Source organism: Bufo bufo, chromosome 7 (assembly GCF_905171765.1).
Source record: "Bufo bufo chromosome 7, aBufBuf1.1, whole genome shotgun sequence".
Lineage (NCBI taxonomy): Eukaryota > Metazoa > Chordata > Amphibia > Anura > Bufonidae > Bufo > Bufo bufo.
In genome coordinates, this window is record NC_053395.1 from 27,190,501 (window position 1) to 27,216,530 (window position 26,030).

Here is a 26,030-nt window from a genome sequence, read left to right on the forward strand (position 1 = left end):
CCCCCCCACGCCAATTTCTTAACCTAACCCCTGTGCCACAATGAAAGCGCTCATTGCCCATGGCCCTTCTGCTGCCCCCACCTGGTGCTGCCTGAGGCGATCGCCTCAGCTGGCCTCATTGGTGGTGCACCTCTGGCAATACCAAGCACAGCCCGCAAGAGTGGCACCGTTTTTAAAGGCTGCCAGATGCAAGTTGGAATCTTCCCATGAAGATAAGCGGCATCAGACATTGACTGCCGCTTATCTCCACTCCAAAAAACGTTACCCTGTCTACGGCTCTTTATTGGCATCCTCTGATGTGTTAAAAATCAAGCACACGGGAAAAAGTTACTGCAATCAAATCAGTTTATTCCTCACCAGAAATTTCTGAAAATACACAAAGATAAAGCAAATGATCCCAGAATTAAATTAATAAACTTTTCTTTTTACACATAAAATGTACGTTCATGCTCCATAGCGCCCTCTGTCTGCTCGGCTGCGTAGCGCAGCGTACGACTGTCATCGGCCCGTCACATATGAAGCCAGCCATGTCACCAAAGCCGTTGAACCTGGATGTGCGTTCGAATTTCTAGATGAACGGATGCGATTTCCTCCGGGTACTTGGAGCGGATATTTTTTTTAAATAGATCTGGTAATAGGGAGTGGATTTAATGGGGGACGGGGGGGAGCATTCATCATGACAACCCCGGAGAGGGGGTGGCAGCTGTACAGTCAGTGGGTCAGTATCGATTCCTTGTATGTAGTGCGTCTCCATAAGCAAACCAACGTTAACAACCAGTGGTGGTGAAGACAAAAGCAGCAGCGCCCTCTAGTGTCAGGAGGGGGGGGAGTAAAGCGCTGTGGGGTGAACTAGCACCAAAAAGAGGGCCCCCTTAATAAGTATGCTGTGGAAACCCTCATCCTTATATGTATTCTTTTGCATGAAAGCCTACGTGACAGAACTGCAACTCAATGTGCACCTAAAATGTGACCATAAGAATAAAAAAAAAAGGGTAGAGGGGTACTGACCACTAAATGTAGGCAGAGTCCTAAAAGGTAGGCGGAGTAGTCCTAACATTTACTGAAACCCCTCCACCCTCCCCTCTTAATTCAGCAACAGCAGGACTATCCTATAGCTCCCTAACCGTCGTCTCTTTGTAATTCATGGCATGAATTGGTCTTCAACAAAATGGCCGCCGTACCGGAGACCCTTTTTGTAGGACTTTTCTCTTACTCGATAGTTTAACCGCATCACCGCCACGGAGCGGAATAAAACAAAACTAATCTGCGCGGGGATTGTATTGCTATGCCCTTGGCCACGACATGTTCATATCCAGTGTCTCGACAGGAAAAGCGTCATCCCGGAGGATCCCGTCCATATACCTGTATATTTACAGCTCTCTCTCTCTCTCTATATATATATATATATAGAATTTTTCTATCTACTTATGTACATACACATATAGAAACTTTCTTCAAAAAAAGTGTCTAAAAATGTGATTTGTCTGCATATAAAAAAAAAAAAAAAAGGAGAAAGCGAGATAATAAGCCGCACAAGCTCGTTAGGAGTCATTTATATTCCCCCCCCCCAGGCTGGTCAGGCGTCAGATGCAGCACCATGAAGTCAAATAGTGGGGGTTCACAGTAGCAGCCTGCGTGATTTGGTACACGGCCCTATATGCATGTACCTGTTGGAATGACATGGATTTTGTGCAAATAATATGCATACTGGGGGGGAGGGGGCAGTTCTGGTGTAGTCAAATAGAGCAGGCCATTATTCCAGAATGCACTCCTTTTGCTGGGAGTGCATGCTGGGGTAGGGGACCAGGGAGCTGCAACTTTCTTTACTCCGCGTGTTAAAATGAATAAGAAACCCGTCCAATTATTGACATTATTACTGTTCGACGCCCCCCCTCCCCCAATGCCGATTTTACATACAGATCCCATGTGCACCTATACGACGCCTATATACATCTGTGCATGGAGGCAACGCTATATACACATTTACTCAAACAACCGCCTTCAAGTCCATGGTCCAGGAATCCACGCTGGCCATCTCACAGGCCCACAATAGTGGACAGCTGTGCATTGTCTTAAGGTGATGTGTGAGCGGGGTCTTCGAGGTGAAGGAGAATTCGAGATGTAGCAGGTTCGGCCCATGATGATGTCCGGCCCGTGCGCCGCTCAGTCCCACAGTCTCTTTGTGCATTCCGTTAAGACACAAGTGTAAGACCAGACGACTTTCTGACGCAAGACAGCTTTTGCCATGGAAGCCCGGGGAGGTTCGCACGCCAGAGCTGATCGGCCCGAGTGCCCGGCGGTCAAGGTCGTACCTGCCTCCTCCTCTGCTTTCTGGATCACGGGCAGGGCGGCTTCTACTTGTGGACTGACCTGTGGGGGTTAATGTATCCTGCAATGAAGAGAAAACGTAACTTTTAGGAAAGTTTCCTGGCGGTTCTGGTTCTCCTTATGGAGATCCAGTTGGTGTAGGGAGGGGCAGTGCCGGCGACTCCGGCATAAAAGACAACTGAAATCTACGCCAGCGCACAGACTGCTGCAGTGGCGCCTACCTTATGATGAGACGTGAGCAAGTGTCATAAATTGGGCGCAGCCTCCAGCAGCACACGGGGAGATCATAGACCAGCATTCCCCCCTAGTTTTTAATGGTAAATTTAAGTTTTGAGCTCGCTGGGAGAATTTATCAACTACTTAACTACACCACAAGACCATATTATAGGACGAGCCTTTCATGTTTGCCCACCCTCGAAAACTCACTTCACTTCCAATATGGCTGGGTTGGTCTCCATAATTGCCACGATGATCCGGTCAATATAATCCTGTAATCTAAGGTTGATTTCCTCCTGCTTCTGAATGGCCTCCATCAGCTGCAAAGAGAGAGAGAGAGAACGCAATAAGACGGCCGTGGCTCTAGGCGTCTGTGTGTGGTCTACGGCGAAAAGCCCCCAGATGCCATATATAATCCCAGGTCAGGCCAGGATAAACTACATGTGCGAATCACATCTGAATGGATCTCTTGGGGCTCATGCACATGAACTTATTTTCTTTCTGTGTCCTCTCCGTTGTTTTTTGCTGACCGTATGGGGAACCATTCATTTCAATGGGTCCGCAAAAAACGGTTACTCCGTGTGTATTCCGTTTCCGTATGTCCGTTCTGCAAAAATTAGCACATGTCCTATTGTTGTCCGCAAAATACGTAATGTACACGGACGTCATCCGTATTTTTGGCGGATCTGTGTTTTGTGGACTGCAACGCACATACGGTCGTGTGAATGAGCCCTTATGAAGGAAGCATGTGGCTAATGTAATGCCTCGGCCTTTACATACCTCGTCTCTAGAAACACTGCTGATTTCAGCGGCCAGCGAGTCGGAGAACGTGGTGGAGAACAGGTTCTTGGCTCCCTGGATGCTGAGGTTAATGATCTGGCCGTTCAGTTCTTCATTCTGTTCCTTGAGAAGCCGTTGCTCCTACAAAGAGTCATATATTGGAATGGTCATCTATAGACAATACACCTTTATCTAGATCTAGCCGTCTGTCTGTCCCCGTCTCTCCGTCCATCCGCGCCTGTGGTTCCCTGCCTCTCCGTCCAACCCCGCTCGTCCGTCCTTGCTTCTCCGTCCCTGTCTCTCCATCGTCCTCCGTCTTATGAAGTAATAGCAGCACCTGTTTGAGCCTCCGGACTTCATGCTCCAGCTCAGCCTCCCTTGTGCGGCTGTTGTACTCCTGCAGGGCGGCGCTGTTTCCCAGTCCCATTCGCTGTTCCATTTCGAGGCGCAATAGCTGTGTCTGCTCTAGTTCCCGCCGGAGCTCCTCTATTACCTGTCGTTACAAGAAGAGGAGGAGGAGGAGGAGGATATAAGGTTAGCCTTACCCAATGCTGCATGATATGAACACCACCACTCTTTCAGCCTGATTGGGCAGATAACACGGAACATTTTTGCTCTTTTTTGTTTACCCTGTGGATAAGCGGCATCAGATTGAGTCTTATTGCCGCTTATCCCCATACAATATTGCCAGGCTGAATGGGTAAAAGTGGCCTGAGAATTCAGATTTTGCATGTTTTCAGCATCTCAGGAAATAAGTGAAAAGTCAGACAGGGATCACTCGGGGACACTGGCACGCAGCATGGTCACTCGTACCTCTTGGCAGCGCTCCTTCTCGAGCTGTTGTTTATGCATCTCGTTGCTCAGCTTCCCTCCCAGCTTCTTGTTCTGCTCCTGGTGATCCTTAAGCTGACGCTGCACTTCTTCCACTTCATCCAACAGTTTATATTTCTCCTGCAGACATGAACACCCTGGCATGCAATTATTTGCATCTAGGCCTTTGTACAAATGTAATACTGCCCTGCTTGCAGTCAGGGAATTGAAACCTCCGTGTTTCCATCCAGTGGTGTCACTGGCAGGTAGCTGATTAGACATTGCTCACCTCTTCCAGTCTCTGTGTGGTGGCCCTTGCACTGGGCAGCTGGGAGAGGAGCTCTGTGTTCTCACTCTCCAGTTCTTGAACCCTGCAGAACAAGATCGATCATTAGTATACTGAAGATCTGGCTACAACCAGAGGAACATCCCAACAATGTCAAAACCCCACAGACATCCCGCCCCATACGTTAAATGGACTCATAGGCCCCCATTGTACTGACGGAAAACAAAAAAGTGCTCTTTTGGCCTCTGTTAGGAAGGTCTCCTCTAAAGGAGTCATTCAGTAAAAAAAAACGTATACCGCACAGTAGCATGGTTGTCAATCAATGGCATTCATTAAACACATGCAGACCTTTGCGTCTGGTGCAGTGTTGTCATGGAGGCCTTGTGTAGATCCAAATACATCAATATCTACTTCCGAACCGGAACCTGCAACCGTACAAGTTACCCATGACAGCATTACACCCGACACATGCATGCTGCAGTTTTTGTCCGGCCGTGCTGTGGCCGGACCTCTGGCCCGTCCCAGTTATAGTGAACGGCGCCGGAGCATACTTCTGGCGGCACACATGGGCTAGCGTTAGTGCGGATCCAGCAGACTGTTCCCCTGTTGGAACAGCCTGCCGGACCCTGCTAACGCTAATGTGAAAGTAGCCTTAGTCAATGGGCGCCAGATCCGTTTTTTTTTTCAGTAAGGGTACTTTCACACTAGCGTTAAAGTTTTCCGGTATTAAGTTCCGTCCTAGGGGCTCAATACCGGAAAAATACGCTTCAGTTTTATCCTAATGCATTCTGAATGGAAAGCATTCCGTTTAGTATGCATTGGGATGTCTTCAGTTCAGTCCCTCTTACGGTATTTGGCTGGAGAAAATACCGCAGCATGCTGCAGTATTTTCTCTGGTCAAAATTAGGGAACACTTGCTGGAATGCCGGATTTCCATTGAAATGTATTAATGCCGGATCCGGTACCAAGTGTTCCAGAAAACACGCATGCGCAGACCTTTAAAAATGTGAAAAAAATAAATACCGGATCAGTTTTTCCAGATGACACCAGAGAGACAGATCCAGTATTTCAATGCATTTGTCAGACGGATCCGCATCCGGAAACAAATGCTATCCGCTTGCGTACGGATTTCCGGATCCGGCTGGCAGTTCCGGCAACGGAACTGCCTGCCGGAATCCTCTAACGCAAGGGTGAAAGTTGCCTAATGAAAAAAAACGATCAGGCACCATTGACTTGCATTGATTTTCATGCCTGATCAGGTTTGTTCAGTTTTGCAAACCGGACACAAAAACGCTGCCTGCAGCAGTTTTGAGTCCGGCCCCAAAACGCAACTGATGTTGCAGGATGTCTTCAGTTCAGTCCCTCTTACGGTATTTGGCCGGAGAAAATACCGCAGCATGCATCCTGATCAGTTCTGCCCCCATTGATAATGAATGGGGACAAAAATTATCAGTTTAATTTAGGTCTTGAGATCCTTTGCCGGATCTCAAAACCTGAATTAAAACCGCTAGATGTGAAAGTAGCCCAAGTAGTGCAGCCTCGGGCGTTGGGCCTGTAACTACAATTGTTAAGCTGTTAGTAGCCCGCATAGTGACATACAGAGTAAACATAACTGGTATTGCCGCCTTCGAAAAGGTCTGAAATATTACAATATCATGGAATTTATAGCACATAGTGAACATTGTAAATAGTTTTTTTTCACCATGTCGTCTTCCTCTTCCCGCCCCAAAAAATAAAACTGAATAAAAAAAAAACAAAAAAAAAACAACACAATTTACCGCAAAATGGTACCAATAAAAACTACAGCTCATGCAGAAAAAAAGAAGCCCTCAGATAGCTTCAAAAACAGAAAAATAAAGTTCACTATATACGTCCGGCCTGCATTTAACTCTGCAACAACGTTTCTGAATGTCCTTGTCATGACAGCCGGGACGCCTGAAGAGAAGGCGGAAACATTTTATTACCGTCCCTGTCTTCTCTATGACTGTATACACAATAAGCGCAATGCCGCTTCCTGCTCCTAGTGACCGCCAGGGCCCGGGTAGTTGCAGTTTCTAGCCCTGCCCCTAAGCTACCGTAACCCATATATCTCCTATATCAAAATGTCTCATTGCTAGGATATGCCCCCTTTGTCTGGGGGCATATATGGGGGCACTGGGCAGCTGGGACCCGCACCTATATTTGGAAAGGAGCCCTGCAAAGTGGTGGCTGGAGGACTCCGGTCCGGGCACCACCAAGCGCTCTTCCCACAGAAGTGAATGGGAACGCACCGCACATGACCGGCCACCGCTTTCTATGAGGCCGAGCTAGCGCCCGGCTATTTTTGGCGCCCCCATAGAAAATGGAGGGCGGCTGCGCATGCACAGTGTACCCTCCACCACTTTCTGGGCTCCGTTCTCGATATCGCTGGGACCCACACCTATCAGACAATGGGGGGCATATCCTAGCGATATGCCCCCATTATCTGAGATAAGACAACCCCTTTAAAAGTTGTCCACTATTTACTACTGATGATAGATCATCAATATTAGCGCGGTGGGGGTCCGACTCCTGCTCGGTTTACCTTCTTCAAACTGCTGATCAGCAGGGGGCCCTGCGGATAGGTCATTAATAGTAAAAAAGCGGACAACCCCTTTAAAGTAAAATATAACTAGAAAAATATAAATAAAAATAAAAAAACACAACTACATAAATTCAGCTCATTTCACTTCCATGGAGCAGAGCTGCAATACCAAACACAAACTATAGACCGGTGGTGGCACTATTTCTGAAAGAAAGCAGCCACGTTTTCTAACCGTGCACAACCCTTTAAATTCTTTCTTTGCCACTTCATTATCAGAACTTCTTATGACCACCTTATCCTATGATCTGGACCAATCGAAAGTTGTTTGGTGCAAATTTTTGGATGCCGCGTTCCTTTTTTTTTTTTTTTACCTGGCCTTTAAACTGCTCATCTGAAAGCCTCGGTCGCGGTCCATCTTTCGAAGCTCGTCCCTGTGTTTCCGCGTCTCCTCGCTCTGCACCTCATCCGATAGTAATTCCTGATCTTTCAGCTGCTCCTCAAGAGCGTGGGCTCTGCTCAGGAGAAGAAGGGAGTCAAATGAGAAACAGCGGGTCAAGAATGCAGGATGGCCGATCACTAGAGGCAATGTTCAGTAGGAAGCTCACCTGTGTAACAGCTGCAGGTTCTCCTGTCTGAGGCGGTTTTGCTGTTCCGCCGTCATGGCGGCGTCTCTCTCGAGTTCGCTCACCCGCTGTTCCAGGTAGAGGACCTGTGGGTGACAATGTGATGCAAAGGGTGTAGGTAGCTCCAAAAATGGCCTCTCCTAAGGGAATGAAGCCTGACACACTCTGAGCAAAGGTCAGTGAGTTTTTACAAAGGTTTTACTTGGTGGGGGGGTCTGAGTGCTGAGACCCCCACCGATCGCTAGAACGAGGAGAGAGAGAGAAGCGCTTTACATATTGCGCACTCCACCTCGCTGCAGGAGACAGACTCAGTGGAAAGTCTATGGGCCCATCTTCTGCAGCGAGAAGAGAGCGCACGATATGCGAGTGCTTCTCTCTCCTCTTTCTAGCGATCGTTAGGGGTCTCAGCACTCGGACCCCCAATGATCAGAAGCTACTTTGACATATCAAAGCTTTAGTGAAGGCTCGGTGACCCCTTAGAGGAGCATTTCCATCTCACAAAGTGAAGCATATCACTAGGATAGGCCGGTGAGAATCCCACCCCCTAAGAATAAAGGGGGCTCAGGACAGATTCAGAGCCGCTGTGCAGTGGAAGACACTGAAGGGACCACCACAATCTCTTCTTTCTCCGGATTGGTTGCGTTACTAGAGGTCATACCCGCCCCCACTGGACATAAAATGACGGCCTGTCCTAATGATACGCCATCACTTCAGGATTTGGGAATACTCCTTTAAGACAGTCCTCCAATGGTCGTACTACCTTGTCTGTCAGATCGGTGTCATCGAACGCCATGTTGGTGAGCGGCTGCTCTCCCTGATCTTCTAGGAATCCACTGTGATGAAGCCTCCTAGAGACAGAAGACATGGATATAGAAGCTCCACCGTACGGAGATAATGAACATCCTGCTCCGTGTTTGCGGTGCCTTATCTACGACCAGTTGCAGTGTTGTAAAATATTCCTCTTCTTGGACGCAGCGCGCTTATCGGCACAGTTCTCCTATGCCACAAGCTCCAGAGCATTACGCCACTCATAACTAGCTAGCAACTAATATATATAACCCTTTTGCGGCAGCATACAACATTAACCTACATCTATAACCATATCGCGCCGACATGCAACTTTAACCTATCACCTTATTGTACTGGCATGCAACTTTAATCTATAATCTTTTTGCCGCTGGCATGCAGCTTTAACCTATATCTATAACCCTATTGCGCCGGCATGCAACATTAGCATTTGTAGCACCACTCACCGGGCCTCCTTTCTGCTCGACGTCCTCTTGTCCGGGCTGCAGGGAAAACAAAAGGATAAGTAAGTGAGAGTGGAAAATAAAACCAGAAGGAAAGTATGAAGGGACAGGGGAGGGAAAACCTGCAGATAACATGGAAGCAAAAAAACAACTCAAACACCAATAGCATGCAAAGCCTGGAGCGTCGGTGAACGAGACACACCGACATCCTGTGTATGGCGGGTTGATGCAGCGGCAGAGGAAATTGTGAGTGACAGGTGGAAGGGAAAATGCTGATGCTGCAGTTAGCAGTGGTCAGGAGGGGGTTAATGAGCGCTGGGATCTGTCAGGAGAAGAGCTGGGGTGATATCGGTTTCCTGCCCCAGGAAATAACAAGAGGGAAGTATGTCCAACCACAGCGCTGACCCCCCCCACCCCCGCCAGCTCTCCTCTCCATTATTCTGTCATCCCCTGCACTGGGGTTGGCAGAGCATTGTCTGAAAACACATCAAATGCATCACTCATAGCAGAGTATAGCGCCCCCTAGATGATGAAGCGGAACCCCCTTCCACATGCAATGTCGCATACATGCACAGCAAGCCCAGTCAAAATTGGACAGGGAGAGGAACCCTGGAGACCCTTTTACAAGACTGAGACCAGAGCCCACCCGCAGCAAAGGGCAATGGAGATCCCGGACAGAAGACTCCTCCAGGCTCCGAGCACCACCTCCGGTCAATTTGTGGCACTGGATCATGGGAGTGGATTTAGGGACCGACCAATGTGCACAGCCTTGTCTAAGGGTCTCCATCGACATAACAGCCTCCCCCCGTCCCATGTGGGTAACGGGCATGCAATGTCACCTGTCCATCTCAAGGTAGCGGAGACGGGTGGACAGATCTTCCAGACGGTTGATATGTTTGTGGCACTGGCTGCAGTACAGCCCCCCCAGGCCTGAGCAAGGTGGTGGTGCCAAAAGTTGGCGCTCTGACACGGGTGCACCACTAGGGGGATGTAAAAGTAAATCATGAGGAATGCTCCACGTTATTGAATGGACACAGAGGTTACTGATTATACCACATGCCTGACTTATTCATCCGGACGGATACCGTCTGCTAACTACTGCACAAAAACAGAAGTTATTTATGGGATGTGGCAGATATTCAGGTTACGTAAGCGCCTTCTGACAACTTTGTCTCAGTAAAACATTACCTTATTACAGTATGTGTCTACCTATAAACAGATAGATAGAATCTACATACAAATTTGAGGCGCTGACTGTTTCCAGTATCAGCCAGCAGAATAGTGAGTGCAGCTCTGGAGTGTAATACATTTTGTAACTCAGGATCAGTACAGGATAAGTAATGTAATGTATATAGTATACACAGTGACTGCACCAGCAGAATAGTGAGTGCAGCTCTGGAGTATAATGCAGGGTGTAACTCAGGATCAGTACAGGATAAGTAATGTAATGTATATACACAGTGACTGCACCAGCAGAATAGTGAGTGCAGCTCTGGAGTATAATACAGGATGTAACTCAGGATCAGTACAAGATAAGTAATGTAATGTATGTACACAGTGACTCCACCAGCAGAATAGTGAGTGCAGCTCTGGAGTATAATACAGGATGTAACTCAGGATCAGTACAAGATAAGTAATGTAATGTATGTACACAGTGACTGCACCAGCAGAATAGTGAGTGCAGCTCTGGAGTATAATACAGGGTGTAACTCAGGATCAGTACAGGATAAGTAATGTAATGTAATGTATATACACAGTGGCTGCACCAGCAGAATAGTGAGTGCAGCTCTGGAGTATAATACAGGGTGTAACTCAGGATCAGTACAGGATAAGTAATGTAATGTATGTACACAGTGACTGCACCAGCAGAATAGTGAGTGCAGCTCTGGAGTATAATACAGGATAAGTAATGTATGCACACAGAGACTTTTTACCTGGACTATTTCTATATATAACATTAGAACGGCGCCTAATAGGCATACACACTTGATATTACAATACAGTTCACTATTCATACAAGTCACAATTACGGTGTCAATATACAAATTACTCTGTGAACAGCCAAAATAATCTTTTGCATAGGAAAATGTGTCGTATTCCCCAACCAGGGCCGTAACGAGCTCTAGAGCCCCAATGCAAAACTTGTAATGGGCCCCACAAACCATTTACATTACTGTTGCCCTCCTATGTGACAGTGTGTTATTTGGGCCTTTTTCGGCACCAGGGCTGGGGTGCCACCACATACCCCTATGGTTACTACTCTGCTCATTTGCTTGTATTCCAACCTGTAAAGAAAAAAGCCCTGGCAGACACTGACAGGCCGCAGCACGCTCCTGTGCGTTCATCGTCTGCACCCGGAATTATTAAGCTGAAGGAAGCGTTATAACCTCACCTGGAGGTGAGACGCGGGGAGGTGTTTGTCATCTGGGTGAAGCTCTCCTGCTCTTCCTCGCAGTGGCTGTTGAACAGGTCTGGCTCTGCTCCTTCGCCAAAATCTTCAAACTGTTCCTCCTGCCCAGTGACCGTGACCCCCGAGATATCACAGAGGGACAGCTCCAATCCTTCAGGTCTGAAACAGAGGATATAGAAGGTGTACAGACGAGACAGGGAGCTGGGATGGCCTTCTATGGTCCACCTAAAATGTGGTCAGTTGCAATCTAGTCCCCATTATAGTCTATTGCTAGGGAGCAACTGAATTATACGCAGCATTTTAAAATCAGAGTTCCACTATGAACTATGGGTACCATCCTGGTGTACAGGACCTGTGCCCACTAAACTGGTGTCCCTTACAGTCGACAGTGGGGTGGAGATGCAAACTGGAAGTATGAGCCTACTTAATCCTTAAAGGGGTACTCTTATCTCAGGCATTTGAGACATATCCCCAAAACTGTATGTTCCTGATAGGTTTTGCTCCCAAACGTGCTAACCTGTTTCCGTAACTCCCGCAGAAGTGAATGGGGAGAGCCGCACACCTGTGCGGTCACTTCTGCATTCATTCTCCGCTTCTCATCAGGCTAGAAGGGGGTCGGAGGACCCCTTTTCTCAGCCGAGGTGCAGATCCCAGAGTTGGGTCAGAGTTGAGAAAACATTTTTAAAAGGCTCTCCTCACACTGCACCACTTTGTAAGCAGAATTTTGTCCCCATTTAAAAAGGGATCCACCTGCAATAAGGAAACGGTAAGTACTTATGTGCTAGATCCTGGATGCAGAAGTGATGTCACCTCAACAAGTGACCACTGCAGCCAATCGCTGGCCTCAGTGGTGTACCTGACAAGGGCTCTGGCAGGTAAATAACTGTTCTTTATTGCACACAGATCCCGAGGGTTGTACAGTTTCCACCCTTTAACATTAGAAGAACAACAAATCCCAGCAATTGCTATTACCTTCTCTGAACAACATTTCCAGGTTGCACCATGCAAGTATTGGTGGAGGAGAAGGGAGGTCGTGTTCTCATAGGTCACCATCATAAAGGTGGACATCTATCCCCCAAATACACTTTGTACTAAGTGTGCAGGGGGATTGGAGAAAGTCACAGTCAAGACACCTCCAGCAGCGGCAACCCTTCCTCCCCCCAACATCTACCAAAAGGGGAGGCATTGAGAACCCCTTCCCCGATACACATTGGACATGGATCTAACATGTATGACCACCTTTAGGCTGCTGTACGTCTACTGTGCTCTACAGGCATATCTCAGGTATCCTAGCCATGCAGCAAACCTTATGGTGAAGACCTAAACACCCCCATCCTCCCCCCAACTCCATAGCAGCTTCTATGTCTACATATTGGGTGCTCAATTATCTTAGCAAGATTTGCTAAATAATTTATTACATTCTCATTGCAACAAAACAAAACAAAAAATATATTTAAAAAAAAGTAGGAATTTCTCTTACGTTGCTGGTGCATGTCCACGAGAGCCTGCCCCATCTCCTTCAGTCTCAGGGTCTTCCTGCGCAGCTAGCCCTCCAGTATCTTCATCTGTGAAGGTCTCGCACTCACTATAGGCGCTCTCCGAACCCACATAGGCGCTGTCCGTCACCTCCGTAACCTGCCAGGAGAAATCTGTCACCACAGCTACTAATGCAGAAGGGGTCAGCGCATAGCCCTGATCGTCTATCGACTCGCCCTACCTTACCGGAGGGTATAGACATCTCGTGAGTCATGAAGGGGTTAATTCATGCCAGTCCGGCAAAAACAAGTCTTCTCGATAACCCTTGTAGGCTTTATACGTAACAGGATTAACAGAGTTGGGTTTATAATTAAAACACTTTGTTGCCGGGGGGTTTGTTAATGGCTGCCTGAGCGGCGAGAGGTCTCTGTCCTCGCTCAGCAGAATGACAAGCCATAGGAAGGATAAGCCCCGCGCTGCCCTTCCTGGACCCATATGATGTTCTTACTCAGCGTAAACTTTATCAGGACAAAGTTCAGTGCCGGAGGCGGCATTATTACACCCGGCCACGAGACAACACCTTTATAAAGGTACACAATGCAAGGATCATATACAGAGGGGTAAAAAAACATGCACAATCACACTGCTCATAGGAAGAAAAGAACCCAACTCCAATGCTCACCTTCGAGCTGCAGCTCAAATTTTCTGGGACAGAGCTCCAGATCCTCTGCCTAGCCATAGAGTTAGATGATAAGAACATTGCTGCTTGCAAACACCACTAGGGGGAGCTCACTGTATAGCATTAGATGATGAGATTCGTGCTGTCTGCAACCACCACTAGGGGGAGCTCACTGTATAGCATTAGATGATGATATTCTTGCTGTCTGCAACCACCACTAGGGGGAGCTCACTGTATAGCATTAGATGAGGAGAATCATGCTGTCTGCAACCACGACTAGGGGGAGCTCACTGTATAGCATTAGATGGTGAGATGCATGCTGTCTGCAACCACCACTAGAGGGAGCTCACTGTATAGCATTAGATGGTGAGATTCATGCTGTCTGCAACCACCACTAGGGGGAGCTCACTGTATAGCATTAGATGGTGAGATGCATGCTGTCTGCAACCACCACTAGAGGGAGCTCACTGTATAGCATTAGATGATGAGATTCATGCTGTCTGCAACCACCACTAGGGAGAGCTCACTGTATAGCATTAGATGAGGAGATTCATGCTTTCTGCAACCACCACTAGAGGGAGCTCACTGTATAGCATTAGATGATGAGATTCATGCTGTCTGCAACCACCACTAGGGGGAGCTCACTGTATAGCATTAGATGAGGAGAATCATGCTGTCTGCAACCACCACTAGGGGGAGCGCACTTTATAGCATTAGATGATATGATGCATGCTGTCTGCAACCACCACTAGGGGGAGCTCACTGTATAGCATTAGATGATGAGATGCATGCTGTCTGCAACCACCACTAGGGGGAGCTCACTGTATAGCATTAGATGATGAGATTCATGCTGTCTGCAACCACCACTAGGGGGAGCTCACTGTATAGCATTAGATGATGAGATTCATGCTGTCTGCAACCACCACTAGGGGGAGCTCACTGTATAGCATTAGATGATGAGATTCATGCTGTCTGCAACCACCACTAGGGGGAGCTCACTGTATAGCATTAGATGATGAGAATCATGCTGTCTGCAACCACCACTAGAGGGAGCTCATTAAAAACACATTTATACAGTTCCCATTTAATGGGGTTTTCAAAACCCAGTGGGTCTTGCAAGGCCACCTTAATTACGCATAATATACTTACCATTCCGAAGTTGTGTGGATCGGCAGCTCAGGAACCCAGCCACGCGATGCTACTCTTCTGAAAATCCAGCTTCTGCTGACGTCACGTCCTTTTACCAGGTTTCTGGCCTGGGCTGTGGATGGGACCTCACTTCCACTGTGGACGGGACCGGAACTATTCCTCTCCCTGACGCAAGCGCAGATGAGGCGGATTCAGGAGTTAGCGCACACACCAGGTAGCGGGGTAGTTGTGGTACTTTCTCTGGCGCATGAATCTGAATCAGACTCTGAAGTCTGCCTCGTCTGTGCGAGAATAGCTCTGGCCCTGTTCACAGCAGAAGTGAAAACCCAGGACAGACCACCGATTTCAAAAGGAACTGTGTAATGCTTCACACCGAGGATGGCAGCAGCAGGACACCTTGCGACAGGCTTATAGGCAGAGACTTTTCGAACAAATAGTGATTGCCCAAAGTGGACAGCCCCTTTAATTAAAAGGTAATTAAGGACATTCCTGGGACCCACCCAGCTATGCTAAAAGTTCAAATGGTAAATTCATTGAGGGAAATTTATGAAAACGAATGCAAATATGACTTTTTATTTGTATATACTGTATATTTCCTTCATTGTATTTTTAAATATATCGAATCGGCTCTTAAAGGGAAACTGCACAGAAAAAAACAAGAGCCTCCCATAGCAACAGTTTGGGATGAATCTTTCAGATCCTGTGTGTGGTGTTGCTTAGCAACAGACAGTGCAAGTGGCGGGTGACAACACCACCCTCCATGTACCCGGTATTACTGACGGAGCAGTGACTGGTGGTGGTGTGTACTGATGGTCATCACAAGGGTTTCTGGACACCAGTGACCCGGTCGGCAAGATGGCCGCCCACAGCCTATACCTGTATACAGACGGCAGGTGTAGACTCTGCGCAGGTCATGGATCTGTGAACATGAGGTTAAATCCCCGGTGATCTCTGGACATTTGCTGGAGGAAAGATCTACGAGACATTTAATCTCAGTGCAACAAGATCCTCTCCCCGAGGCTTCCTGCAGAGCGGCGGAGGCAGTAACATGGACTCTGCTGTGCAGTGGTGTGGGGGTGACGATCAGCATGGACGCCGCAAATCCTACATGGATGCTATTGAGATATTGTATGAATAGAGTCCCGACCCTTTAAAATATAGGTCGTGCCCCTAAACTATGCCCTTTGAACGTGCAACAGCGGCAGCCACGCTGCGCCCCTTAAAACAGCGGCAGCCACGGTGCGCCCCCTAAAACAGCGGCAGCCACGGTGCGCCCCTTAAAACAGCGGCAGCCACGGTGCGCCCCTTAAAACAGCGGCAGCCACGGTGCGCCCCCTAAAACAGCGGTAGCCACGGTGCGCCCCCTAAAACAGCGGCAGCCACGGTGCGCCCCTTAAAACAGCGGCAGCCACGGTTCGCCCCCTAAAACAGCGGCAGCCACGGTGCGCCCCAAAACGGTGACCATCATATTAACCTCTTTAAAGTGCCAGCTACAGTGCCCCTTTTACAGCGACAACAGGCAGTAATGACCAACGCCAGTCCCGGTTGCTGCCGCTGAACCACCACAGTGAAGCCTGCTTTCCCAGCAGTCCAACCAAGTGTTAAAGGGCCGGCACCACGCCTAACGCGATGGCAGCATATAAAAGCTCAGCAGCGTTATAAGGGGAGCGGCGGGCAGTCACACCTTTAGACTGAATGTAAAGGCTCTTTGAGGTTTTTTTGGTTTTTTTTTTTAGGGGGGGGGGGTGTTTCAGACTGATAAGAGAGAACACTAGACTGCAGAGAAGACACTTCCTGATCCATCAGAGAGCAGCACATGGAAAACTAGTTTATCAGCTTTTAGTCATTTCCATTCCTGGGAAATCTTTGTGACAACCAGTATGGCCGCCATGACCCTTACCCAGCTTTCCCAGACTCTGGAATGGCATACCAGGTTATTGTATGGTAAGTGGGCATCTCATTATAGGTATCTGGGCTTGGTACCTAGTGTCCAGCTCAGGGTCACGTCTTTAGACTATGCATGTAGATGTAGCAGAGATGTTAGATATCCTTTTTACATACTGTATTATATATATAAAAAAATAAAATGATGACAAATTCAGCTCTGCTACATCCCTATGCACGATACAGACTACGTCACATATTCCAGACGTCTTCACACATGACTGATGCTATGTACACACAACCACACTACACCGGCAACAGCTGTGTACACTAAACGGCGCAGGTGCCCCTTCCTGGTGGACTCACCTGTAGCGCCATCCTCACAGGGCCAGACACCTGCCCTTCTCGCACCAGCATGGCATCTCCGGGCACGACTAGGACATATCCTCTGTGGTGAACAGCCTGAGCGTAAAGGGGGTGACTAACAGGTAGAAGTGCCTGAAGAAAGTGGCTTCTATTTCTGACCTTGCAACCTGGAGCAGCGTCTCTTTGAACTGGGAGGGGACAAACCCGTCCGGTGTCACGTGCACTCAGGTACACTCCTCCTGCACTTAACCCCTCCAGCAGTACACAGGAGACCGCAGCCTCCGCTGCATGGGGTAAAGCCGCCCACAGACACAACCACGATCAGGCGGAACAATCGCTAAGGCGTGCAATAAAAAGTTCTGCAACTTTCTAACAAACTTGGTTTTCAAGATCTCTGCTTGCTGTCAAGAGGGTGAAAATCCATCTCGGTCTAGCACCACTTACAACTGAGAGTTTGCAACAATGGCATCCGGTCTAGACAATCCTCGGTGAGCAAAATAACACCAGCAGCATAAAGCTCTTTACAGCCCTGAGGGTTTGCTACAATGTGTCACTGGAATTAACCTGGAACGACACAACGAACCTGCAGCTGTGAGTGGTATTCGGACACGTTCATTTTTGTTTACATTTTATGGGCGGATTTGGAATCTGTAAAAAAAAAAAAAAAGTAGCGGTCACTTTTTGATGTGGAGTCCGCACGTCCTGGATTTGCAGCGCGATGCACAAGAAATCCGTGTAAACGTGGCCTTAGGGTGGATTTACACATGGTGGAAAAATCCACAATGGGCTTCCGTGCCCTTGGGAGGCTTTACAGGTTTTTCGGCCTCAGAATTTGCAAACAAGTCTGTTTCTGTTCACTGACAGCAAGCAGTGCTCTTTAAAAACAGTCATGAAATGCACAATGTACAAGGAAAGACATGGCGTCCTGACTGTAATAGAGGAGGCCCCATGGGTTGCTGCCATTGCGGCAACAGTGTATTACAACCGCCAACTACAACTGTATTTACCACAGCGTCCAAACCCATCACAGATCGCAACAGGACTGGCGCTAACTAAGGTACAGAGCATGCCAGTCCTACCCCTGCCAATAGTTTCCACCCACTGACTTCAGGGAAGAAGTGCATGCCCGGAGAACCGCTGGTGAGCTAAGGTGCCCACTGTAGCGAGAAGTGAATAGAAGCCAAATTCCTCATATGTCTCTGCACAGTGTTTACATTCTACGGCAGGCGGCGGCAGGGGAAAGTATTCCGAAATACAAGCTGTTCCCAGCCAGACAAGCGCAGCGCAACCAGTACAGAGCAAAACGGGATAAAAATAGCAAGAAACAGAGCGCTTGTTATTATGTCCGCAGGGGCAGTATTATAGTAGTTATATTCTTGTACATAGGGGGCAGTATTATAGTAGTTATATTCTTGTACATAGGAGGCAGTATTATAGTAGTTATATTCTTGTACATAGGAGCAGTATTATAGTAGTTATATTCTTGTACATAGGAGGCAGTATTATAGTAGTTATATTCTTGTACATAGGAGCAGTATTATAGTAGTTATATTCTTGTACATAGGAGGCAGTATTATAGTAGTTATATTCTTGTACATAGGAGCAGTATTATAGTAGTTATATTCTTGTACATAGCAGGCAGTATTATAGTAGTTATATTCCTGTACATAGGAGCAGTATTATAGTAGTTATATTCTTGTACATAGGAGCAGTATTATAGTAGTTATATTCTTGTACATAGGAGCAGTATTATAGTAGTTATATTCTTGTACATAGGAGCGGTATTATAGTAGTTATATTCTTGTACATAGGGGGCAGTATTATAGTAGTTATATTCTTGTACATAGGAGGAGTATTATAGTAGTTATATTCTTGTACATAGGAGGCAGTATTATAGTAGTTATATTCTTGTACATAGGAGACAGTATTATAGTAGTTATATTCCTGTACATAGGAGCAGTATTATAGTAGTTATATTCTTGTACATAGGAGGCAGTATTATAGTAGTTATATTCTTGTACATAGGAGCAGTAATATAGTAGTTATATTCTTGTACATAGGAGCAGTATTATAGTAGTTATATTCTTGTACATAGGAGCATTATTATAGTAGTTATATTCTTGTACAAAGGAGCAGTATTATAGTAGTTATATTCTTGTACATAGGAGCAGTATTATAGTAGTTATATTCTTGTACATAGGAGGCAGTATTATAGTAGTTATATTCTTGTACATAGGAGGCAGTATTATAGTAGTTATATTCTTGTACATAGGAGGCAGTACTATAGTAGTTATATTCTTGTACAAAGGAGCAGTATTATAGTAGTTATATTCTTGTACACAGGAGCAGTATTATAGTAGTTATATTCTTGTACATATGAGCAGTATTATAGTAGTTATATTCCTGTACATAGGAGGCAGTATTATAGTAGTTATATTCTTGTACATAGGAGGCAGTACTATAGTAGTTATATTCTTAACCATATTTCTTTTTATTGAAAGAAAAATCAGGGCTGTGACCCACACAAGACATTACATTGATGACAATATGGTACCAAATAGTTATCCAGCATACATGTCAAGTGTAAGCAATACAAAACAGTTATTATCATTGACCCTAGAGTGATAACCAAGAAAAGGAAGGGGGAAGGGGGGATCAGGAAGGGAAGGAGGGGAGGGAAACAAGGAGGTGATAAATTTCTGCTCTATTATGTAAAGTTTCTATAGACTTTCCATGGAGACCACAATTTTAAGAAGCGAGGGCGTGAGTTATTTTCCCAGTGCGCTAGCTCCTCAAAACGGTAGATCTGGTCTACTTTATCAGTCCACATAGGTAGAGTTGGTGGGGAGTCATTCTTCCACAGGAAGGGAATAAGTAATTTAGCTGCTGTGAGCAGCATCGTTGGAGGGTCATGTTTGGTGGGTGTGAGGGAATTGTTCGGACACCATAGCAAGATAAGCTTAGCATCCAGTGATATCTTAGTATTACATATTTGATTAACTAAAGCCTCAATTAAGGTCCAGAACGGTTGAATCTTTTGGCAGAGCCACCAAATATGTGACAAGGAGCCAGTGTCCAGGCCACATCTCCAACATTTTTCAGAAATTTCTGGGTTCAATTTATGCAAGAATTCAGGTGTTTTGTACCATCTACACAGGAGTTTAAAGGAATTCTCCTGAATCCTCACACAACGATTGAAGCCGTGTGAATGAGCTAGTATGAACGCTTTCTCTGGCTCTGTAAGGGATATAGAGAGCTCCCGTTCCCATGAGGCCACAAAACGAAGCTCCGGGGGCAGGGAGGAAAGCATTTCTTTATACATCTGAGATAATGGCCTAAGGGGGGGTTTTGTTGCCAAGACCTTCTTTTCAAGCCAGGAGGGCGAGCTACTATCAGAAAATGGTCCGATACACAGTTTGGTATCTCTTTGGAAATTTGCTAGGTGAAAAAAGGGTGCTGTTTTGACCTCAGGGAGGTCCATTACTGAATCCCATTTTAAACAGCCATCCGGGAGAAGGACATCCCGCAGAGGAATATCAGCGAGCTTAGACCAAATCCCGGAGGGGTTTAACACAGTTGGATGGATGTGGCTTTGCAGTAGTCTAAGCGGCATACGAGTGTTAGGGAAGTTAAAGAAACGGGACTGAACCATTTTGGACCATTCCACCAACATGCCCTTCCAAACCGGGGACGTATAACAATGATTAGCAGAGATAGGCCTAATACCCCATAAAGTAAGCAATTCTTGGTTAGACAATAGAGCATTTTCAAGACGGGAGCAAAGAGAGCTAGATTGGCGAGACATAATAGTTACACATCTGCCTAGTTGTACAGCAGTATAATAAAGCTTCACATCTGGCATCCCAAAACCTCCGAACCTTCTATCCCTTGTGAGGACAGAGTAAGCAATACGCGGTGACTTGCCATTCCAAAGAAAGCGTGTGAATACCCTACGTATTTCAGTAAAATATGAATTTGGAAGCCAAATAGGGAGGGATTGTAGCAAATACAGAAATTTGGGAAGGATAAAGGTCTTGATGTAATTTTTCCGTCCCACCCAGGAGACAAATGGGAGTTTCAGGTTTTGGAGATGTGTCCGGACCGTTTGAAGGAGCGGCAGGTAGTTAAGGGAAGCCAGATCTTGGACATTAGCCGAAACATGAGTACCTAAATACACAATGTCTCTGGAGGCCCAAGTGAATGGAGTAGCACGCTTAAGATCATTAATCACTGCTTGTGGACAAGAGATATTGAGAGCCATGGATTTCCCATAGTTAATTTTAAAATTCGATATAAACCCAAAATCTTCAAATATGAACAGCAATCTGGGCAAGGCTTCCCTGGGGTTTGAGGTCATGATTAAAAGGTCATCCGCGAATGCTGCAGCAACGTGTGTACAGGAACCTATTTGTAAGCCCTTTATCTCTGGGTCCGATCTTATTCTACATAAAAGGGTCTCCATCACTAAGATGAATAGTGCAGGAGACAAAGGGCATCCCTGCCTTGTCCCGTTAGTGATGCGAAATGGTGGTGACAGTGTTCCATTAACTTTGACCATGGCAGAGGGGGTCGAGTATAACGTATAAATGGCAGTAATGAATTGGTCAGGTAGGCCAAACCTCGACAGGGCCCGCGACATATAATGCCAACTGACCCTGTCGAAGGCCTTCTCCGCGTCCGTACTTACCAGCACCAAGGGCTTAGATGATCTTTTAGCCCAATTTACAAGATGAAGAAGCCTTATTGTATTTTCTGACCCCTGTCTGCCATGGACAAAACCCACCTGTTCCTCATGGACGATGTCAGGCAGCACATCCTGAAGCCTAGTGGCCAAGATCTTCGCCCACCACTTCACATCACAGTTTAGCAGAGAGATCGGCCTATAGTTGCTGCAGCATGTCGGATCCTTATTCTCCTTATGTAGAACAGTAATATGTGCCAATAAGGAATGAGGGGCAAGGGAGCCACCAGTGAGAAGATAATTGCACAGGTTCCTGAAGCGGGGAATTAGAATATCTTTGAAGGATTTATAATAAGTGATGGGGAACCCATCTGGTCCTGGGCTTTTGCCCGAGGGGATGGACATGAGTACTTTGTGAATCTCTAGATCAGTGACAGGTCTAGTCAATTGAGATGCCTTGGCCGGGGCTATAGAAGGGAGATCTAAATTCTGTAGGAATTTATCAGTAGCTTCTGAGAGATCACTAACAGATGCACCATCTGGGGGGGGTAGATTGTATAGGGTCTCATAAAAAGTACAGAATGCCTTAGCTATATCTGGGGTAGATTTATGTATTTTGCCTTTGGGGTCCTTAATAGAGGAAACAAAGGAGTCAGAGAACTGCTTCTTGGCAATGGCCGACATCAGTCTGTTTCCTCTATCCCCATGTGCATAGGCTTTAAATCGTGAGCGTAGGATCAGCTTTGCAGAGGTAATATTTAATAGGTTTTTTAAGTGCACTCTAGCTTCAGTTAGTTCGGTCAGGGTGCGCTTAGCCTGTGATTCCTTTTGAGAGGATTCAAGGCGAGCAATCTTCGCTAGCAAAGCGTCTAATGCCTGCGTTCTTTGCTTTTTTACATAGGCCCCAAGTGCAATTAGTTCCCCCCTTATAACTACCTTATGGGATTCCCATAGTATGGAAGGAGAAGGCGGGGAATCTGGTGTATCATTTAGCGCAAAAAATTCGGAAAGTGAGGCCTTGATTTTGCACGCGTGGGTGGGGTCCAAAATCAAGGTGTCGTTCAAACGCCATAGGCGTTCTTTTCTCTGTGGTCCGGACAGGGAGAAGTTAATGATAACAGGGGCATGGTCGGATAACGTAATACTACCAATCCGGGCTCCAGAGACATTGCGAATATGTGAGTCAGACAAGAACAAATAATCTAATCTGTGGAATGACATCTTGGCATGTGAATAAAATGTATAGTCTCGACCATTGGGGTTTATAGTACGCCATACATCGAGGACCTTTCGTTTTCTCAGAGAAGTTTTAAGCCTTTTCAAAAGCTTATAGGACACAGATGGTCTACCTACTGACGTGTCTACTGCCGGTTCCAGAGCAACATTGAAGTCGCCTCCCAAAACTAACAGTCCATCAGAAAAAGATGACAATAAAGCAAGGGTCTGAACGAGCCATGGTACTTGGCCTCTATTAGGCGCATATAGATTAGCGAATGTAACTGGAGAGTCACCAACTACCCCCTTTACAAAAATATACCTGCCCTCAAGATCCGCTGAAGTAGCGGTATGCTTAAAGGGAAGATTTTTGTGTATAGCTACACTGACACCTCTACTGGCGGAATCATGAGTACTATGAAACCACTGAGCAAACTTCCTGGGAGGAAGATTAGGAATTTTATTTGTCCTGAAATGTGTCTCTTGCAGGAAGGCTACCGAGACTTTATCCCTCAGAAGGAGAGAGATGGTTTGAGACCTTTTGCATGGCTCGTTCAGCCCGTGTGCGTTTAGAGAGGCGACTACAATTGAGGACATGACAATATATGTACTAAGGAGAAAAAGCACATATTATCCATGGAAATATCTGAGAGAGCACAGCATAAATGAGCAGGATGAGGAAAGGAGGGGAAAGGGGAACAAGTAAAATAGAATAAAATAAAGTAATATAAAATGAGAAAGATAACCAACAACATGTCCGGCTGGTATAAAACCAGCTCAGATGAAATATTCATCTAGAGAAAAGTAGGTGCCTACCTATCACCATCCAAGACAGGGTTGGATTGGCGAGGGGGCAGGTAAAGCACCTTTGGTCTACAACAAAAAGGGGGAGACCAACAACAAAAAATACTTCCAGCACCGGAATCTATCCGGACATTACCCTGCAAATAGGGAAAGAAAAAGTTGCCTTCATGGAGGCAGAGTTCCAAAACAGCCGAAGAGTGTCCCGGTTAAGGTCTGGTTTCTCATACAAAACTCTAAGCCCAAAGTAAAAAATTGGCTCAAAAACAGGACAACCGTGAACAGGCCACTACCCTCCGCATAAAACACTATGCCGAGGGGCCGGGAGACAGTCATCTCTATAGTAGAAAAATGAAGTAGGACCTAATATTGGCAGTCCATGTTAGCAGACAAATAATACTAATGTCACCTTGGTTTGAGCTCAGGTAAGGGCTCCGTCCATCCTGCTGCGACCCAAACGATCTGACTTGTTTGCGGATGCCGTCTGCCAAGAGGACACACGTGGCGGAATAGGCAGGGGGCCATCTTGATCGGCTGGTAGCCACGAGGGGATCTCCACCGGAGGGACATCCAGGGACCTCCAAACTGACTCTAGGTCTGCGGGAGAGCGAACTGTAAGTAGCTTTCCATTCCTGGAGATCGCCAGCCCAAATGGATATAGCCATCTGAACGGGGTCGACGTCTTCCTGAGGACTTCCAGTAAGGGCTTAAATAAGCGCCGCTTAGCCAGGGTAGATGGCGCTAGATCCTGGAACATCTGAATCGGCGTATTCTCATATTCTAGTACCTCCATTTCTCTTTGCCTTTTCAACAGTGCCGCGGTATCTACAAAACTTAGTAGGCCGCAAATCACGTCACGTGGCGGTTCTTGAGGTTTGGGCCTAGGGCGCAGCGCCCTGTGTATGCGCTCCACCACTATTCCCTCTGCTCTTTCCGGTTCAAGCATCATGGAAAATAACTCACGCGCCACTGTCGGCAAGGCCTCTGCCGCAATAGATTCAGGTAGGCCGCGTATGCGGATGTTGCGCCGGCGACTCCGGTTCTCCTGGTCTTCCAGTTTCAAGAAGGCATCGTTCAATAGGGCCTTGTGGGATGCTAGCACCTCTGATGCTTTGCCTTCATAGGTCAAAATGGCTTCTTGCGTGCCTTCTAATGTGACCACTCTCTGGCCTAGATGTTTTATGTCGTCTTTGATGTCTGCCAGATCTTGTTTGAGAGGCGTAAGGGCCGATTCAAGAACCCGGCGAAGGGTCCGCTCCGACAGAGGTGGCTCTCTGGGCCTTCTATCTGAAATATCAGAGCCGCTGCCCGCATCGGATAGTTCTCCTGCGTCGGAGTCATGAGCATTAGACGCCGCCATATTGGCGCCTTTCAGTGTGGCAGCTCTCGGCGTTTTCCGGAGAAACTTCTCCATCTCTGGCTGTTTGGAGTGCCGTGGGGTCGACTCTGAACTTCCTCTGATCTTCTCCTTGCCAGGTTTCCCCATAATAAAGTAAATTATAGGCTTATATAGGGCAAATGAGCCGGAATGCTGGAGGAGCTCAAGCTCGTGCGGCCATTCAGCTGCGTGGCTAGGCTCCGCCCCCCTATAGTAGTTATATTCTTGTACATAGGAGCAGTATTATAGTAGTTATATTCTTGTACATAGGAGTAGTATTATAGTAGTTATATCCCTGTACATAGGGGCAGTATTATAGTAGTTATATTCTTGTACATAGGAGGCAGTATTATAGTAGTTATATTCTTGTACATAGGAGTAGTATTATAGTAGTTATATCCCTGTACATAGGGGCAGTATTATAGTAGTTATATTCTTGTACATAGGAGCAGTATTATAGTAGTTATATTCTTGTACATAGGAGGCAGTATTATAGTAGTTATATTCTTGTACAGAGGAGCAGTATTATAGTAGTTATATTCTTGTACATAGGAGCAGTATTATAGTAGTTATATTCTTGTACATAGGAGCAGTATTATAGTAGTTATATTCCTGTACATAGGAGCAGTATTATAGTAGTTATATTCTTGTACATAGGAGCAGTATTATAGTAGTTATATTCTTGTACATAGGAGCAGTATTATAGTAGTTATATTCCTGTACATAGGAGCAGTATTATAGTAGTTATATTCCTGTACATAGGAGCAGTATTATAGTAGTTATATTCTTGTACATAGGAGAAGTATTATAGTAGTTATATTCTTGTACATAGGAGCAGTATTATAGTAGTTATATTCTTGTACATAGGAGCAGTATTATAGTAGTTATATTCCTGTACATAGGAGCAGTATTATAGTAGTTATATTCTTGTACATAGGAGCAGTATTATAGTAGTTATATTCTTGTACATAGGAGGCAGTATTATAGTAGTTATATTCTTGTACATAGGAGCAGTATTATAGTAGTTATATTCTTGTACATAGGAGGCAGTATTATAGTAGTTATATTCTTGTACATAGGAGCAGTATTATAGTAGTTATATTCTTGTACATAGGAGCAGTATTATAGTAGTTAT

General features: G+C 46.3%; 1 protein-coding gene across 3 annotated transcripts in view; it reads right to left on the reverse strand.

Moving 5' to 3' along the window:
• Positions 1 to 564: 564 nt before the first annotated feature.
• RAB11FIP3 (RAB11 family interacting protein 3) overlaps positions 565 to 26,030 on the reverse strand; it is a 55,730-nt gene continuing 30,264 nt past the window's right edge. The window contains exons 5-18 of one of the 3 annotated variants that reach the window (XM_040441885.1): positions 12,747 to 12,901; positions 11,249 to 11,425; positions 9,696 to 9,836; positions 8,860 to 8,895; positions 8,367 to 8,454; positions 7,589 to 7,692; positions 7,355 to 7,495; positions 4,424 to 4,505; positions 4,138 to 4,275; positions 3,662 to 3,817; positions 3,325 to 3,465; positions 2,755 to 2,864; positions 2,550 to 2,632; positions 565 to 2,389 (exon numbers count right to left, since the gene is read on the reverse strand). In XM_040441885.1, coding sequence (XP_040297819.1) covers positions 2,551 to 2,632; positions 2,755 to 2,864; positions 3,325 to 3,465; positions 3,662 to 3,817; positions 4,138 to 4,275; positions 4,424 to 4,505; positions 7,355 to 7,495; positions 7,589 to 7,692; positions 8,367 to 8,454; positions 8,860 to 8,895; positions 9,696 to 9,836; positions 11,249 to 11,425; positions 12,747 to 12,901 — 1,551 coding nt within the window. In that variant the 3' untranslated portion in view covers positions 565 to 2,389; position 2,550. The remainder of the gene's footprint in view (positions 2,390 to 2,549; positions 2,633 to 2,754; positions 2,865 to 3,324; positions 3,466 to 3,661; positions 3,818 to 4,137; positions 4,276 to 4,423; positions 4,506 to 7,354; positions 7,496 to 7,588; positions 7,693 to 8,366; positions 8,455 to 8,859; positions 8,896 to 9,695; positions 9,837 to 11,248; positions 11,426 to 12,746; positions 12,902 to 26,030) is intronic. The other 2 variants (XM_040441888.1, XM_040441886.1) reach the window with 2 other exon arrangements.